Source organism: Eschrichtius robustus, chromosome 4 (genome assembly GCF_028021215.1).
Source record: "Eschrichtius robustus isolate mEscRob2 chromosome 4, mEscRob2.pri, whole genome shotgun sequence".
Lineage (NCBI taxonomy): Eukaryota > Metazoa > Chordata > Mammalia > Artiodactyla > Eschrichtiidae > Eschrichtius > Eschrichtius robustus.
The window spans coordinates 32,706,910-32,723,060 of record NC_090827.1 but is presented as its reverse complement, the minus strand read 5'-3'; the positions used below and the strand labels follow the sequence as shown (position 1 = coordinate 32,723,060).

Below are 16,151 nucleotides of genomic sequence, written 5' to 3'. Positions count from 1 at the left end.
GAGAAATTAAAACCTTTACAGACAAGCAAAAGCTAAGAGAATTTAGCACCACCAAACCAACTTTACAACAAATGCTAAAGGAACTTCTCTAGGCAGGAAACACAAGAGAAGGAAAAGACCTGCAATAACAAACCCAACACAATGAACAAAATAGTAACAGGATCATACATATCGATAACTACCTTAAATGTAAATGGATTAAATGCTCCAACCAAAAGACATAGACTGGCTGATTGGATACAAAAGCAAGGCCCTTATATATGCTGTCTACAAGAGACCCACTTCAGACCTAGGGACACATACAGACTGAAAGTGAGGGGATGGAAAAAGATATTCCATGCAAATGGAAATCAAAAGAAAGCTGTAGTAGCAATTCTCATCTCAGACAAAATAGACTTTAAAATAAAGACTATTACAAGAGACAAAGAAGGACACTACATAATGATCGAGGGATCGATCCAAGAAGAAGATATAACAATTGTAAATATTTATGCACCCAATATAGGAGCATCTCAATACATAAGGCAAATGCTAACAGCCATAAAAGGGGAAATTGACAGTAACACAATCATAGTAGGGGACTTTAACACCCCACTTTCACCAATGGACAGATCATCCAAAATGAAAATAAATAAGGAAACACAAGCTTTAAATGATACATTAAACAAGATGGACTTAATTGATATTTATAGGACATTCCATCCAAAAACAACAGAATACACATTCTTCTCAAGTGCTCATGGAACATTCTCCAGGATAGATCATATCTTGGGTCACAAATCAAACCTTGGTAAATTTAAGAAAATTGAAATCGTATCAAGTATCTTTTCTGACCACAACACTATGAGACTGGACATCAATTACAGGAAAAAAATCTGTAAAAAATACAAACACATGGAGGCTAAACAATACACTACTTAATAACCAAGAGATCACTGAAGAAATCAAAGAGGAAATCAACAAATACCTAGAAACAAATGACAATGAAAACACGATGACCCAAAAACTATGGGATGCAGCAAACGCAGTTCTAAGAGGGAAGTTTATAGCAATACAATCCTACCTTAAGAAACGAGAAACATCTCAAATAAATAACCGAACCTTACACCAAAAGCAATTAGAGAAAGGAGAACAAAAAACCCCCAAAGTTAGCAGAAGGAAAGAAATCATAAAGATCAAATCAGAAATAAATGAAAAAGAAATGAAGGAAACAATAGCAAAGATCAATAAAACTAAAAGCTGGTTCTTTGAGAAGACAAACAAAATTGATAAACCATCAGCCAGACTCATCAAGAAAATAAGGGAGAAGACTCAAATCAATAGAATTAGAAATGAAAAAGAAGAGGTAACAACTGACACTGCAGAAACACAAAGGATCATGAGAGATTACTACAAGCAACTATATGCCAATAAAATGGACAACCTGGAAGAAATGGACAAATTCTTAGAAATGCACAACCTTCCGAGACTGAACCAGGAAGAAATAGAAAATATGAACAGACCAATCACAAGCCCTGAAATTGAAACTGTGATTAAAAATCTTCCAACAAACAAAAGCCCAGGACCAGATGGCTTCACTGGCGAATTCTATCAAACATTTAGAGAAGAGCTAACACCTATCCTTCTCAAACTCTTCCAAAATATAGCAGAGGGAGGAACACTCCCGAACTCATTCTACAAGGCCACCATCACCCTGATACCAAAACCAGACAAAGATGTCACAGAGAAAGAAAACTACAGGCCAATATCACTGATGAACATAGATGCAAAAATCCTCAACAAAATACTAGCAAACAGAATCCAACAGCACATTCAAAGGATCATACACCATGATCAAGTGGGGTTTATCCCAGGAATGCAAAGATTCTGCAATATATGCAAATCAATCAATGTGATACACCACATTAACAAATTGAAGGAGAAAAACCGTATGATCATCTCAATAGATGCAAAGAAAGCTTTCGACAAAATTCAGCACCCATTTATGATAAAAACCCTCCAGAAAGTAGGCATAGAGGGAACTTACCTCAACATAATAAAGGCCACATATGACAAACCCACAGCCAACATTGTCCTCAATGGTGAAAAACTGAAACCATTTCCACTAAGATCAGGAACAAGACAAGGTTGCCCACTCTCACCACTATTATTCAACATAGTTTTGGAAGTTTTAGCCACAGCAATCAGAGAAGAAAAAGAAATTAAAGGAATCCAAATCGGAAAAGAAGAAGTAAAACTGTCACTATTTGCAGATGACATGATACTATACATAGAGAATCCTAAAGATGCTACCAGAAAACTACTAGAGCTAATCAATGAATTTGGTAAAGTAGCAGGATACAAAATTAATGCACTGAAATCTCTTGCATTCCTATACACTAATGATGAAAAATCTGAAAGTGAAATTAAGAAAACACTCCCATTTATACCTGCAAGAAAAAGAATAAAATATCTAGGAATAAACCTACCTAAGGAGACAAAACACCTGTATGCAGAAAATTATAAGACACTGATGAAAGAAATTAAAGATGATACAAACAGATGGAGAGATATACCATGTTCTTGGATTGGAAGAATCAACACTGTGAAAATGACTCTACTCCCCAAAGCAATCTACAGATTCAATGCAATCCCTATCAAACTACCACTGGTATTTTTCACAGAACTAGAACAAAAAATTTCACAATTTGTATGCAAACACAAAAGACCCCGAATAGCCAAAGCAATCCTGAGAAAGAAAAACTGAGCTGGAGGAATCAGGCTCCCGGACCTCAGACTGTACTACAAAGCTACAGTAATCAAGACAGTATGGTACTGGCACAAAAACAGAAATATATCAATGGAACAGGATAGAAAGCCCAGAGATAAACCCATGCACATATGGTCACCTTATCTTTGATAAAGGAGGCAAGGATATACAGTGGAGAAAAGACAGCCTCTTCAATAAGTGGTGCTGGGAAAACTGGACAGTTACATGTAAAAGTATGAAATTAGAACACTCCCTAACACCATACACAAAAATAAACTCAAAATGGATTAAAGACCTAAATGTAAGGCCAGACACTATCAAACTCTTAGAGGAAAACATAGGCAGAACACTCTATGATATAAATCACAGGAAGATCCCTTTTGACCCACCTCCTAGAGAAATGGAAATAAAAACAAAAATAAACAAATGGGACCTAATGAAACTTAAAAGCTTTTGCACAGCAAAGGAAACCATAAACAAGACCAAAAGACAACCCTCCGAATGGGAGAAAATATTTGCAAATGAAGCAACTGACAAAGGATTAGTCTCCAAAATTTACAAGCAGCTCATGCAGCTCAATATTAAAAAAACGAACAACCCAATCCAAAAATGGGCAGAAGACCTAAATAGACATTTCTCCAAAGAAGATATACAGACTGCCAACAAACACAAGAAAGAATGCTCAACATCATTAATCATTAGAGAAATGCAAATCAAAACTACAATGAGATATCATCTCACACCAGTCAGAATGGCCATCATCAAAAAATCTAGAAACAATAAATGCTGGAGAGGGTGTGGAGAATAGGAAACCTCTTGCACTGTTGGTGGGAATGTAAATTGATACAGCCTCTATGGAGAACAGTATGGAGGTTCCTTAAAAAACTAAAAATAGAACTACCATACATACTACTGGGCATATACCCTGAGAAAAATGTAATTCAAAAAGATACATGTACCAAAATGTTCATTGCAGCTTTATTTACAATAGCCAGGACATGGAAGGAACCTAAGTGTCCATCAACAGATGAATGGATAAAGAAGATGTGGCACATATATACAATGGAATATTACTCAGCCATAAAAAAAACCGAAAGTGAGTTATTTGTAGTGAGGTGGATGGACCTAGAGTCTGTCATACAGAGTGAAGTAAGTCAGAAAGAGAAAAACAAATACAGTATGCTAATACATATATATGGAATCTAAGAAAAAACCAGTGGCCTTGAAGAACCTAGGGGCAAGATGGGAATAAAGACACAGACCTACTAGAGAATGGACTTGAGGATATGGGGAGGGGGAAGGTTAAGCTGTGAGAAAGTGAGAGAGTGGCATGGACATATATACACTACCAAACGTAAAATAGATAGCTAGTGGGAAGCAGCCGCATAGCGCAGGAAGATCAGCTCAGTGCTTTGTGACCACCTAGAGTGGTGGGATAGGGAGGGTTGGAGGGAGGGAGATGCAAGAGGGAAGAAATATGGGAACATATGTATATGTATAAATGATTCACTTTGTTATAAAGCAGAAACTAACACACCACTGTAAAGCAATTATACTCCAATAAAGATGTTAAAAAAAAATGATGCATTCTAGATGGCCCAGAAATTCCACTTTTAAGAGTCTATATTAAGAAAATAATTGGACAAATATGCATAGATACATAGCCAAACATGTTGATCAGACATTCACTTATAATATTTTAAAGAAGCAAATAATTAAGGCAAACAAGTTAAATAAATGAAAGTCCATCAAATAAATAATATGCAGTCAATAAAATTAATGATATAAATGTCCATTTAAAATAATCTGCGGGAGCTTCCCTGGTGGTGCAGTGGTTAAGAGTCCACCTGCCAATGCAGGAGACACGGGTTCGAGCCCTGGTTCGGGAAGATCCCACATGCTGCGGACCAACTAAGCCCGTGTACCACAACTACTGAGCCTGCATTCTAGAGCCCACGAGCCACAACTACTGAGCCTGCATGCCACAACTGCTGAAGCCCACGCACCTAGAGCCCATGCTCTGCAACAAGAGAAGCCACAGTAGTGAGAAGCCCATGCACCACAATGAAGAGTAGCCCCTGCTCACCCCAACTAGAGAAAGCCCACGTGTGGCAACAAAGACCCAACTCAGCCAAAAATAAATAAATAAATAAATTTATAAAATAAAAATTAAAAAAATTTAAAAAAATAAAATAATCTGGGGATGAGTCTTCCCTGGTGGTCCAGTGGTTAAGACTCTGCGCTCCCAATGCAGGGGCCTTGGGTTTGATCCCTGGTCAGGGAACTAGATCCCGCATGCCACAACTAAAGGTCCCGCACACCTCAGCCAAGATGCTGAGTGCTGCAACTAAGACCCAGCGCAGCCAGATAAATAAAAAAATATTTTAAAAATAAAATAAAATAATCTGAGGATGTGCTCACAATATTGTTATGCACCAAAAGCAAGTTACAAAAGTCTATGTGTAGTGTCAACTCATGTCTGTTTGGAAAGAAAATTACACTATACACTGTAGATTTCAACTTTTAAAATTTTTGCTTATCTGTGTTTTCTAACTTTTCTATAATCAACATGATTTACTTGTGTGACTAAAAATTAAACATCAGAAGGAATATTAACTGGAGATATTTAAATTTGTAAAATAGTTCATGTGACCCCCTCTTAAACACACATACACACACACATCTTATAATATAGATGGTTACTTGTTCCACGTTTTGGTAAAGCCTATATATGATGTGACACCAGCTTCAGGGGGTCCCAATGTAGCCGTAAAGATAGTTACATAGAGATGATTTGATCAGATCTAATCTCTAATGCAGCACTGTTTCATCTAACCACCAACCAGCTAACTTTATTTAGAATTCTGTGATTTTCTATTGGCACATCTGAGATAGATTTTAATTTTAGATTTTGTGTTAAAACCCGAGGCCCCAGCTTGTAGAGAAAGATGCATTTGATAGGTATTCGTGTTTTTTTTTCAATATGTGCCTTCTACCTCAGTGTTCTTTAGGTGAGTGAGGGGTGGTTCTGTGTAAGGGAAGAAAGAAGAAATTATGTTTTTAAAACTTCCGTTCAGGGACAGAATGTCTCAGCTTTCAATTTGATTGACTGAGTCATCCCCATTAAAAGCAAACTGTAATTTTCATTGGAATAGAAATCAGTGTGATTTAACACATTTCTCTTTATGGAAGATTGCATTTCACAGCCTATAAGAGGATTGCACGTGACAAAAAAAAAAAAAAAATTCTCACCAGTACAATTTTATGATGGAAATGCCTATTTAGGTCTGTATTTTACAGAAGAAATAAAAGACATCATAGAAGGGCAGTACATCCTGTAAAAGAAACCTCAGTGATAAATGCTTAAGGAGAGTGCTGAGAACCTTGGGACAAATAAATAGCGAGTCATTTTTCGCCTTTTCCTCATTTCTGATAAAGGTAGCTCGACAGCCAGCTCTCATGCTTATCCTTGGGGAATTAAGTGATCGGAACTCTGTTATTTCTCCTTTAGTGCAGTGAATAAGTTCCTTTGCTCATTTCATGTTTTATATCTAAAGTTTTTCAAAGACTTTCGAGTATTCAGATCATATAAATTTTATGATCCGTAATCTTGTTTGAAAGTTCTGAGAGGCTGGAAATTAAAAGGTAAAGGGTTTAAATATAATTCATCAGTTAGAGGGCTTTGGTAGTAAGTTGTTCTTTTGTGTTAGTACTGGTGCCTAGGTATTCTTTCTTATAAATCATTTAGTCAAACACATATAAAAATGTTTGACGATTTGAGATTCAAGATAGACTATAGTATTTCTCCAATGAGAATGTTGTCAGTATAATAGAAAGAGAGCTGAGTTGTATTATTCTGAAAAGGAAACTGCAATTTTCGCCTCAGGTTGTTTTTTAAATTCAATTTATTTAAACTGAAAAAAACCCCTCACAGTTCACCCATTTCTCCCACCTGCTAACCCTCACCTCTTGCTGCCACCAATCTGTTCTCTGTATCTATGAGCTTGGGTTTTGTTTGTTTGCTTTCTAAATTCCACGTATAAGAGAGATCATATGGTATTTCTCTGTCTCACTTATTTCACTTAGCATAATGCCCTTGAGGTGTAAAGTTAGGTTGTTTATTTGAGACTTTTCTTATTTCTTGAGGTGGGCATTTATTGCCATTAACTTCCCTCTTGGGACTGCTTTTGCTGTATCCCATAAATTTTGATATGTTACATTACCATTTTCTTTTGTCTTAAGGTATTTTAAAAATTTATCTCTTTGATTTCTTCTTTGACACATTGGTTGCTCAGTAGCATATTATTTAATCTCCACATATTTGCAAATTTTCCAGTTTTCTAGTTTCATACCACTGCGGTTGGAAAAGATGCTTGATATGATTTCAATCTTCTTAAATTTAAGTAAGACTTGTTTTGTAGGCGAATATATAATCTTTCCTGGAGAATGTTCCTTGTACACTTGAAAAGAATGTATATTCTGCTGCTGTGAGATAGAATGTCCCATAAATATGGTCTAACATGTAGTTTGTATCCAAAGTTTCCTTATTGGTTTTCTGTCTGGATGATCTATCCATTGATGGAAGTGGGGTATTAAAAGTCCTGAACTATTATTGTATTGCTATGTATTTCTTCTTTTAGGTCTGTAAATATTTGCTGTATATATTTTGTTTTGTTTTTCTTTTTCTTTTTTAATTTATTTATTTTGGTTGCACTGGGTCTTAGTTGCAGCACGCGGATCTTCATTGCAGCGGGCGGGATCGTTAGTTGCAGCATGTGGACTCAGTTGCAGCATGCAGGTGTCTTAGTTGTGGCATGCAGACTCTTAGTTGCAGCATGCACGTGGGACGTAGCTCCCTGACCAGGGATCCAATGCGGGCCCCCTGCGTTGGGAGCTTGGAGTCTTACCCACTGGCCCACCAGGGAAGTCCCTGCTCCATATATTTTGGTACCCCTAAATTTAGTGCCTAACTATTTACAAATGTTATATCTTCTTGTTGGATTGACCCCTTTATCAATATGTAACACACTTCTTTTTCTCTTATTATAGTCTTTGTTTTAAAGTCTATTTTGTCTGATATTAGTATAGCTACTCCAGCTTTCTTTTGATTTCCATTTAAATGGATTTCCATACCTTCTCTTTCAGTCTCTTATCTAAAGTGTGTCTCTTTTAGGCAGCATATATGTGGGTTTTGGATTTTTGGGTTTTTTTAATCCATTCAGCCACTCCATGTCTTAGATTAGAGCATTTAGTCCATTTACATTTAAAGTAATTATTGATAGGTCATGTGCTTATTGCTATTTTGGGAATTGCTTTCTAGCTGCTTTTGTTTCGTTCCTCACCGTTCCTTTCTTCTCTTTCTCTCTTCCTTTGTAATTTGATGACTTTCTTTAGTGGTATGCTTATACTCCTTTCTCTTTATCTTTTGTGTATTTACTACAGGTTTTGCTTTGTGGTTACCATGAGGCTTACATATAACAACTTATATCTATAAAAGTCTATTTTAAGTTGATAACAACTTAATTTTGATCCCATTCTAAAGCTCAGCATTTTTACCCCCCGACATTTTAGGAAGTCTTGAAATAGAAAATCTGAATAAAATTTTCTTTCATAAAAACATATGGATGCAAATAAAATTTTATTTCAAAAAGGTCAATAAAAATATTGATTCTTACCCTAAAAGGAAAAAAGTTTGTATTCTTCTATTTTAAAAATAGAAAAAACCTATTTATTAGGTTTATAGACATGTGTGCAATTTAAAAAAAAAAAAAACACTACTGTTACCTTGATATCAATGTCCCAATCTGCTTTTTACCTATATTTACATGTTTGGTACTAGTACCTGTGGCGATTTAAGAAATACTATTCATAGTGGGGTGTGTGTGTGTGTGTGTGTGTGTATGTGTGTGTGTGTGTGTGTGTGTGTTTCATGAGAGATAAAATGGACAAATGGGTCACTGGCAAAAGAAGAGCATGACTGTGTGGGGGCAAAAGGAACTTCATCCCTAAAAAGAATGAGGAGGCTATTTGAGGCTACTTTACAATCATCAGAGTCCACAACTATATACCACATTAAAGAGTGTTTGCCTTCATTGATATGGCTGCTTGGCTTATGTAAAAGAGGGGAGACCTCATACATTTCCCAGCTAGTAGAGTATTTGAATGCCAAGTCAACTCTCATAATGACTCATTTTATACTAAAAATGATCTTTAAGTGAAAATTTGTGAAGTATCAGTTGCACAAAATATGCATACATACATAGCTGCCATGTTTTGGTCATCTGACCAAATGGCAGCCAGTCATAAGCTGGGCAACAACCTGGTCATTGGATGAAAAGGTAAGGTGAGCCCATCAATTTCTCTCTCATGAGTTATAGGTATGAAATACCTAGATAAACTATTTAGTTAATGGTGGGAGCTATAGCTTGAAAGCAATAACAGAAAGATAAATCCAGAGAGGATCTCATGGGTCATGAGTTATGAGGGAACAGAAACTATGGGTAAGGAGAAGAGGTTGGTTGGTGGAGAAAAGATGCTAGAACAAATATATAGAGAGAAGCAGAGATTCAGAGAGAGTGAGAGAGACAGAGGCAGAGACACAAACTGGTCCCAGAACTTTCTGAAGGGCTCTGGTCCTAATTTAGTCTATTTAAGCCTTACAATAACCTCTCTCTCTTTTTTTTTTTTTTTTAAGGTAAATTAAATGACCTCTGACCTTAATTATCAAAAGTGTCAAACCACTAGGTTTCTTAGCATTAAACAAAACAAAATATGTTATATCTATGTAATATAAAATTGCAACCAAGAAGATATAGTCATTAAAAAACAAATTGTAAAGTTTAAAAAAAAAAGAAAGAAAAGAAAAAAGGAAAAGAAAGAGATTGTCAAAAGTGGTTTTCCATTAGATCTCTTGTGCAGGCTTGCCCACAGCTCAGTCACCTTATTCTGATAACAGTTCTCTGGTATTCTTTTAGGGACTATCCCACACCTTCTGACCCCTCCCCTCTGTCACCACCTTCCCAGGGTAAGCATGTGACTCAGTTCTAGCCAATCAGTGGATCCCAACACCTAGACCACAGTGATAGATAATGGCCATGAAAACATTATATAAATAGAAATTATTTTAATTCTTGAGAAAAAAATGTGACAAATAATGTGTGCAGAAAGAAGGAAAAATTGCAGTTAAGTTTGGGGTCATAATAGTTTCCTAAACAATAAGACCAACTTCCAAGTCAAGTCCCTTCCCTTTTCTGAGCTTCAGTTTCCTTGTATACAAAATGAGGAGCTCAGCATTACTGTACTCAGGGTCTCCTAAAAGTCCTTTCCTTTCTAAATCTCTAAACTTTTCTGAAGTTTAGAAACTCAGGAGTCTTGTAAGTGTTTCCGTTTTGGGCATTTACAGAGGCCCCAGTGCTAGGCCTGGGGATATAAGAATGATCTCACAGTCTTGGCCTCAGGGAACTTGTAGTGGATGAGAGTGAAGTAGGCAAAGGGTCTACTCACCCTTCCGTGTGGTCTAAGTTCTTTACCTGTCACTGTTTCCCAACCGTTACAAGGTTCCATTTTCAATGACAGTTAATCAGAAAACAAACCTCTGCTAATACCTTGCTTCATTTTTCTCCCCTGGAGAAGTTGTTGTCTTTGTTTCTTCTTTGATTCCAGGAACACAGATGCATTTGACAGAGGTCATCTGGCCACAGTTTCTCTAACATGAAGAGAAATAATGTTTTACTCAGTTTTGATTTCCAGGGCATCTCAGAATTCAAAGGTGGAGTGATCCACTGAATGGAGGCAAGGTAGAACTATTACATATAGTTTGCAGAATCTTTTCCCTCAAATCCCACTCTATTTAAGGATGGTCCTGGCTGCAGATCTGTTCAGCCACTTACAGCTGATAGAACAAAACTGTGGCTTCTGTACCATCAATTAACTCCATTACTTGCAGACTAGATGGTTGTGGTGACTGGTTGATCTAGTTTTTCCAGTTGGAGTCGCAACTCAGATCCATTGTGAAGGTCTCTATATCAGATATCAAAGCTACTGCAAAGGCTTGGATCTTTGAAACAATGTTAATGTTACTCTTCCCTATCCCAACTGGTTACCCTTCTCCTTCTACCTCACTGGATACTAGAAATCCCAAATACTCTCCTAGAAATATTGCCCTTCCAGGTTGGACAGGGAAGGTCTGGGCATTAAAAAAAAAAAGTCCTCGTTGACATGTTACCTTCAGCATCTAGAAGGCAAGGGAAGGAGTTGGCTTCTTCAGCATTTTATTAATCTGCTGGGTGAGTTCTCACTGCTGAAACGAGAACTGAATTTTCTACTGGCCTGACCACTCCTGGTGCCGCTGGGCAATGGGAGGGTTAGTAGGAGTAGTGTTCTGCAGCCTTCATGCGCTTACTTCTGGGAGAACTGGGCCATGAAGTTGTGGGCACTGCAGTTGGGAGGTGGGTGTAGGCAGAAATAAAATCCCTAAGACTCCATGGTATTTCCAAGGGTAGGCAAGTCCCTAGAAGACAAAGTAGAGGACTTACTGGGAAAGGGGTGAGGATATGGAGGAAAATACACCACTGTGAAGGTGATAGAGCAGGAAAGATGGAAACATGTAGGAATGGGGATGAGAGTTGCCAAAGACAAACTTACTACCCTCGCAATTTTGCTTCAATCAGATCTGCCCACTAAGTAGTAAACCCACTGATTGCTCCAAAGTGGCCCGTCAGAACCCTACTGGAGTAGAATTTTTCCATGGGGGTGGGGGGCAGTAGGAGATCTCAGCTGACATAAAGACTGTGAAGTCACTTACTGCTATCTTATCTAGGCATCTGTCGAATGCCTCTTTAAGTGGTCTGAGACAATCCTTGGGCTTAAAACCAATGAGAATGAATTGAAAGCTAAAAACACTCACCTATTTTACTGAGGAACTGGTTGGATTAATTAGGTTCTTTATCTGTTATTTCTAGTTCGGGCATATTTGATTGTCTTTTTTTTATTTTAATAAGTGAGCTGTTAACAGTATGGGACTGGCAAACTGCCATAAACTGCTCGTAATTTCTTTGGTTCTTTGCAGTGTTCTTTTACCATAGGTTATCACAATTCATTATCATAATGGAAGCCCTGATTTCCTGGACAGAATGTGCTCTAAATCATCCCCAAAAAACCCAAAAAAACCCCCCAGAAAAAAAAAAAAAAACACCCCAGAAAATAGCTAAGGACTTAAAATTTTTTTTCTTCTTTCCTCTTGGTGTCCAATCTTGTTCTCAGAGCAAATTTTTGTTAAGTTCTTTTTATTATTAATTTTACTTTTTAAAAAAATTTTTATTTATTTATTTTTGGCTGTGTTGGGTCTTCGTTTCTGTGCGAGGGCTTTGTCTAGTTGTGGTGAGTGGGGGCCACTCTTCATCGTGGTGCGCGGGCCTCTCACTGTCGCGGCCTCTCTTGTTGCGGAGCACAGGCTCCAGATGTGCAGGCTCAGTAGTTGTGGCTCACGGGCCTAGTTGTTCCGTGGCATGTGGGATCTTCCCAGACCAGGGATCGAACCCATGTCCCCTGCATTGGCAGGCAGATTCTCAACCACTGCGCCACCAGGGAAGCCCCCTTAATTTTACATTTTAATCTTCATGAAGGCAGAGATTTTGGTATGTTATGTTCACTTGTTATCCTCAGGGCCTAGAGTTGAGTAGACATACAATAATTACACTTTGAATGAATTAGTGAATGAACGCAGGAATTATATAAGTAAGTACCATTTTAGCACCAACAGATAAAAAGTGCTAAGCTAAGACCACATTTTAGGGCTAAGGTAGAGATGTCTAGCCACAGCTTTGAGCAGTATGATAAGGACACTCCAAAAGACAGTATGAAGGCACTTAGTGGAGTTTTTAAAAATGCTAATCATATAAAATAAAAGGATGTCTATGGAAGCACTTCAAAATATTAATATTATATAAATATAAAATTAATAATTATACATATGTATGATTTGCAATCTTGTTTATTTTTTTAAATTTGCAATAGATTTTCATGACTGAAGGCACTGTACCTTGACCAAAGGTGCCAAATGACATTTTTGAGTCTGTGTTAAAAATATGACATTTCCACAAATGCCTAGAGATGTAAAATGTTTCCTAAAGAGGCAGAAGACCAGTCAGTGTGATAATGTGAAGGGAGACTTCCATTTCTCCAGAGCCCACCCGGTAGGACACCAACGGGTACAGAGGCAGCCTCATTAAAATGGCTGGCATGTGCTCCCTCGGCCATTTGAAGGAATTCAGCAATCCAAGTGCGAGCTACATAAGTAAAAAATTTGAAGTCCCCACAAGAAAGTCTCATTTGAATGCTTTGCTCATTGGGAAAGGGAGAAGTCCTTAGGATTGTCCAGCTTCCGCGACAAAGCAGAGCTTAGTAAAGTCCCATCATCTGGGAAGAGGAGACTTTTTGCTCAGCTATCTGAAGATCTCCTGGGTGTAAAAAAGAAGTGAGAAAAAGGTCATCAGATACGTAGGTGGATGGGCTGTGATCACCACTAAGAGACTCGAAATACCGGGGGAAAGCAAAACTGTCTAGGGATAAGGATGGCCTGGGTTGTGTGTCTCTAATTTCAATAATTCTTTGAAAAAATTTAAATCCATCTATTAAGTGTGGATAAATCCTTGAATTCTGCCATGTCCTGTCCTCGAAGAGCCAAACGCCTCATATAGGGACAGCTGTGGTGTGAATTAGTTGCTCTAAGCTTTTGGGCTGCTTCCAACTTCGCTCTTGCTCATGCCCTACAGGTCAAGGAAAGAAGTGATGTAATGCACTTAGCTGGGCCATTTTAATTACCATGGAATGCAGAGGGGGCGGGGTTACAGGCGGTGACACATTTGGCTCATGACTTGCCCTAGGGATGCAGGAAACAAAAACATCGACCACCATTGGCTGCGTCCACTTCCGACCCGCGTCTCTTGCTCCAAGTCTGGAACCTTGAAACACATTTCTTGGGAAGAGGGGTGGCGCTAGCCTACTGAGCGTCAACCATAAACACACAGAGAGAGTGCGCGCGCGCGCGCGCGCACACACACACACACACACACACACACACACACACCCACCGAGGTCCTCCCTGCTGGGATGGGCGTGGGGCCCAGTGCTCGCCACCCGGTCCCCAGAAGGTTCCCCCAAAGCCAGCCGCTGCGGCCCGGCTCGGCGCGCAGGGCCCAGGGAGGATTCGCGTCCGCGGAAGCTGGTGTCACTCGGGCTCGCTCCTGGTGAGCCGCGCTGTCGTCATTCATTCGCAGTGTCCGGATCGTCCTTCCAGCTGGGAGCTGGGCTTCACCGAGGGTGCGAGCGGCCCCGACGCGAAGTGTTAACGCGCGGTGACCTCGAGGGCTCTGAGCTGCTAGAGACGGAGGCGGCCCGGACCCTGGGTGGGCGCTGTGGGAGCAGCCGCGTCCCAGCCCACCTCTGCCCGACCCGCGGGGCCGAATCAGCTGGCGGCGCCCGCAACCCTGCCCGGCGCCGAGCCGGATCCCGGGGCTGAGCCACACCACTTCCTCCTCCTCCCGCTCCCCTTCCTTCTCCGCCTCCCGCTCCTCCCGCTACCGTGGGCCCCGGCCGGGCTGCGGAGCGAAGAGCCTGGGCGTCTGCGGCCGCGGGCTCGCGGAAGGCGGCGGCGCCGGGGCGAGGATGCTGCTCGCGGTGCCCGCGTCCTCGCCATCCTCCCCGGCCGCCCGCGGGGGCTTTGTTGTGACCCGGGCGCCGCGGGCCGCCCCCTGGTGAAGTCGCTCTCCGCCGCCGCACCTAGCTGGCGGGCTGGCGAGCGGACGGGCGGGCGCGCGTGTGCCCGGGAGTGCGCGCCGGTGCGCGCGGGACCCGACCTGCCGCCCCATTGTGCGTGCGCCCGCGGCGCCCGGGAACATGTGGGTGAACCCCGAAGAGGTGCTGCTGGCCAACGCGCTGTGGATCACGGAGAGGGCCAACCCCTACTTCATCCTGCAGCGGAGGAAGGGGCACGCGGGCGATGGAGGCGGCGGCGGCGGACTGGCGGGTAAGGACCCGCGGCCGGTCCCTGCGGGAGGGGGGCCGGGAGCTGCGGTGCCGCCCGCCGCCCTGTGCTGCGGGCACCCGAGAGACGCCGCCCTGTCCCTTGGGGCTGGGCGACCCGCCCCGCTCTGCTGCGTGGAAAGCATCAGGAGTCGTAATTTTCAGACTGAAAGAGATGCTTCTTTTCTCACCCTGTCAGGCGATGGGGCCCTTCGTGTCCCGGGCGCCCCATAAGTGGGTGATGTTTATGATAATGGAGATGAGTGAGTCTGGGGAGGGGGGTAGTATCAGTCCTTAGGAATTGAATGCGGTACTTCCCCTCTCCCCCTTTTAAAAAATATTGCTTTCTATATGGACAAGAGAGGGGAAGGGCGGTTAATTTTTACTTCATTCTCTTTTGGTAATGGCAGGATCAGGTATTAAATGCTCTTTTGTTTCCAGGGAAGCAATCAGTAAGGAGCTGGTGTGGTCATTTCCTATGATAGTTACGCCTGAAGAGAAAAGGAAAAAGGAAGGAAAAGGAATTTTGTTGTTGTTGTTGCATCTAATTAGGCATAACAAAGCAAGTTGTCTGGTTATAAAAAGAATCAGAAGTATAACTGCATTTTAATCATTTTAACTCAGTCTCTTCCCCAAACCCCCTCACAAGGTATTGTTAATATTGTAACTATTACTAAAACCATGCCATATCATTCCACATGGTAAAATCAGATGCCTATCCCAAGTAGTGCCCTATTAGAAAGGTCTTCTTTTATTAAGTAACTAGTTTGCATGGTGGGAGATGACAGATAATCTTGAACTCATACCATACTAGAGAAATTGGACCTTCCCCTCTCCCTCTTGGTTAGAATGAACAGAACTGGGATACTTTTTAGAACGAAAAAGTTAGCAGAAGAAACAGGAGAGGTTTAACCAGGAAAGATATTGTAGAAAAGAGATGAACCTTGACCTCTGCAGAGTTCAGAACATATCCCTCACCAGGAGCTTGCATGCTAGGTAAATTGTTGCTTTCAAAATGCCCTGCTATCAACTCAAAATTCTTGATATAGTGTGTATTTAGTTGTGATTCTAATTTATGAACTAGTTTTCTCAAGAGTAAAATTCAAGTGTCACACGGTACAGCATCTACTAGTTTGCTTGCATATCAAGTCGCCTCTAGATAATCTGATTTTTCTACACTTATTCTACCATAAAAGAAGGGAATCTGCAGAGCTCCAGGTTGTGTGCCAGAAATTCTGATTAGTGGCCTAGAATCAGTATTTTCCAGTTCATTTTGTAGAAGTTGTCTAACTATGTACATTAATATGAAACTTGCATATCTAATATTGGTATCAGCCCAGATTGTCCTTAAGTCTAAAGCAACAATGTAGAGTAGATAGTT

General features: G+C 40.5%; 1 protein-coding gene across 2 annotated transcripts in view; it reads left to right on the top strand.

Moving 5' to 3' along the window:
* Positions 1-14,107: 14,107 nt before the first annotated feature.
* TBC1D9 (TBC1 domain family member 9) overlaps positions 14,108-16,151 on the top strand; it is a 110,967-nt gene continuing 108,923 nt past the window's right edge. For both annotated transcript variants that reach the window (XM_068542536.1, XM_068542538.1), the window contains exon 1: positions 14,108-14,774. In XM_068542536.1, the coding sequence (XP_068398637.1) occupies positions 14,645-14,774 (130 nt within the window). In that variant the 5' untranslated portion in view covers positions 14,108-14,644. The remainder of the gene's footprint in view (positions 14,775-16,151) is intronic.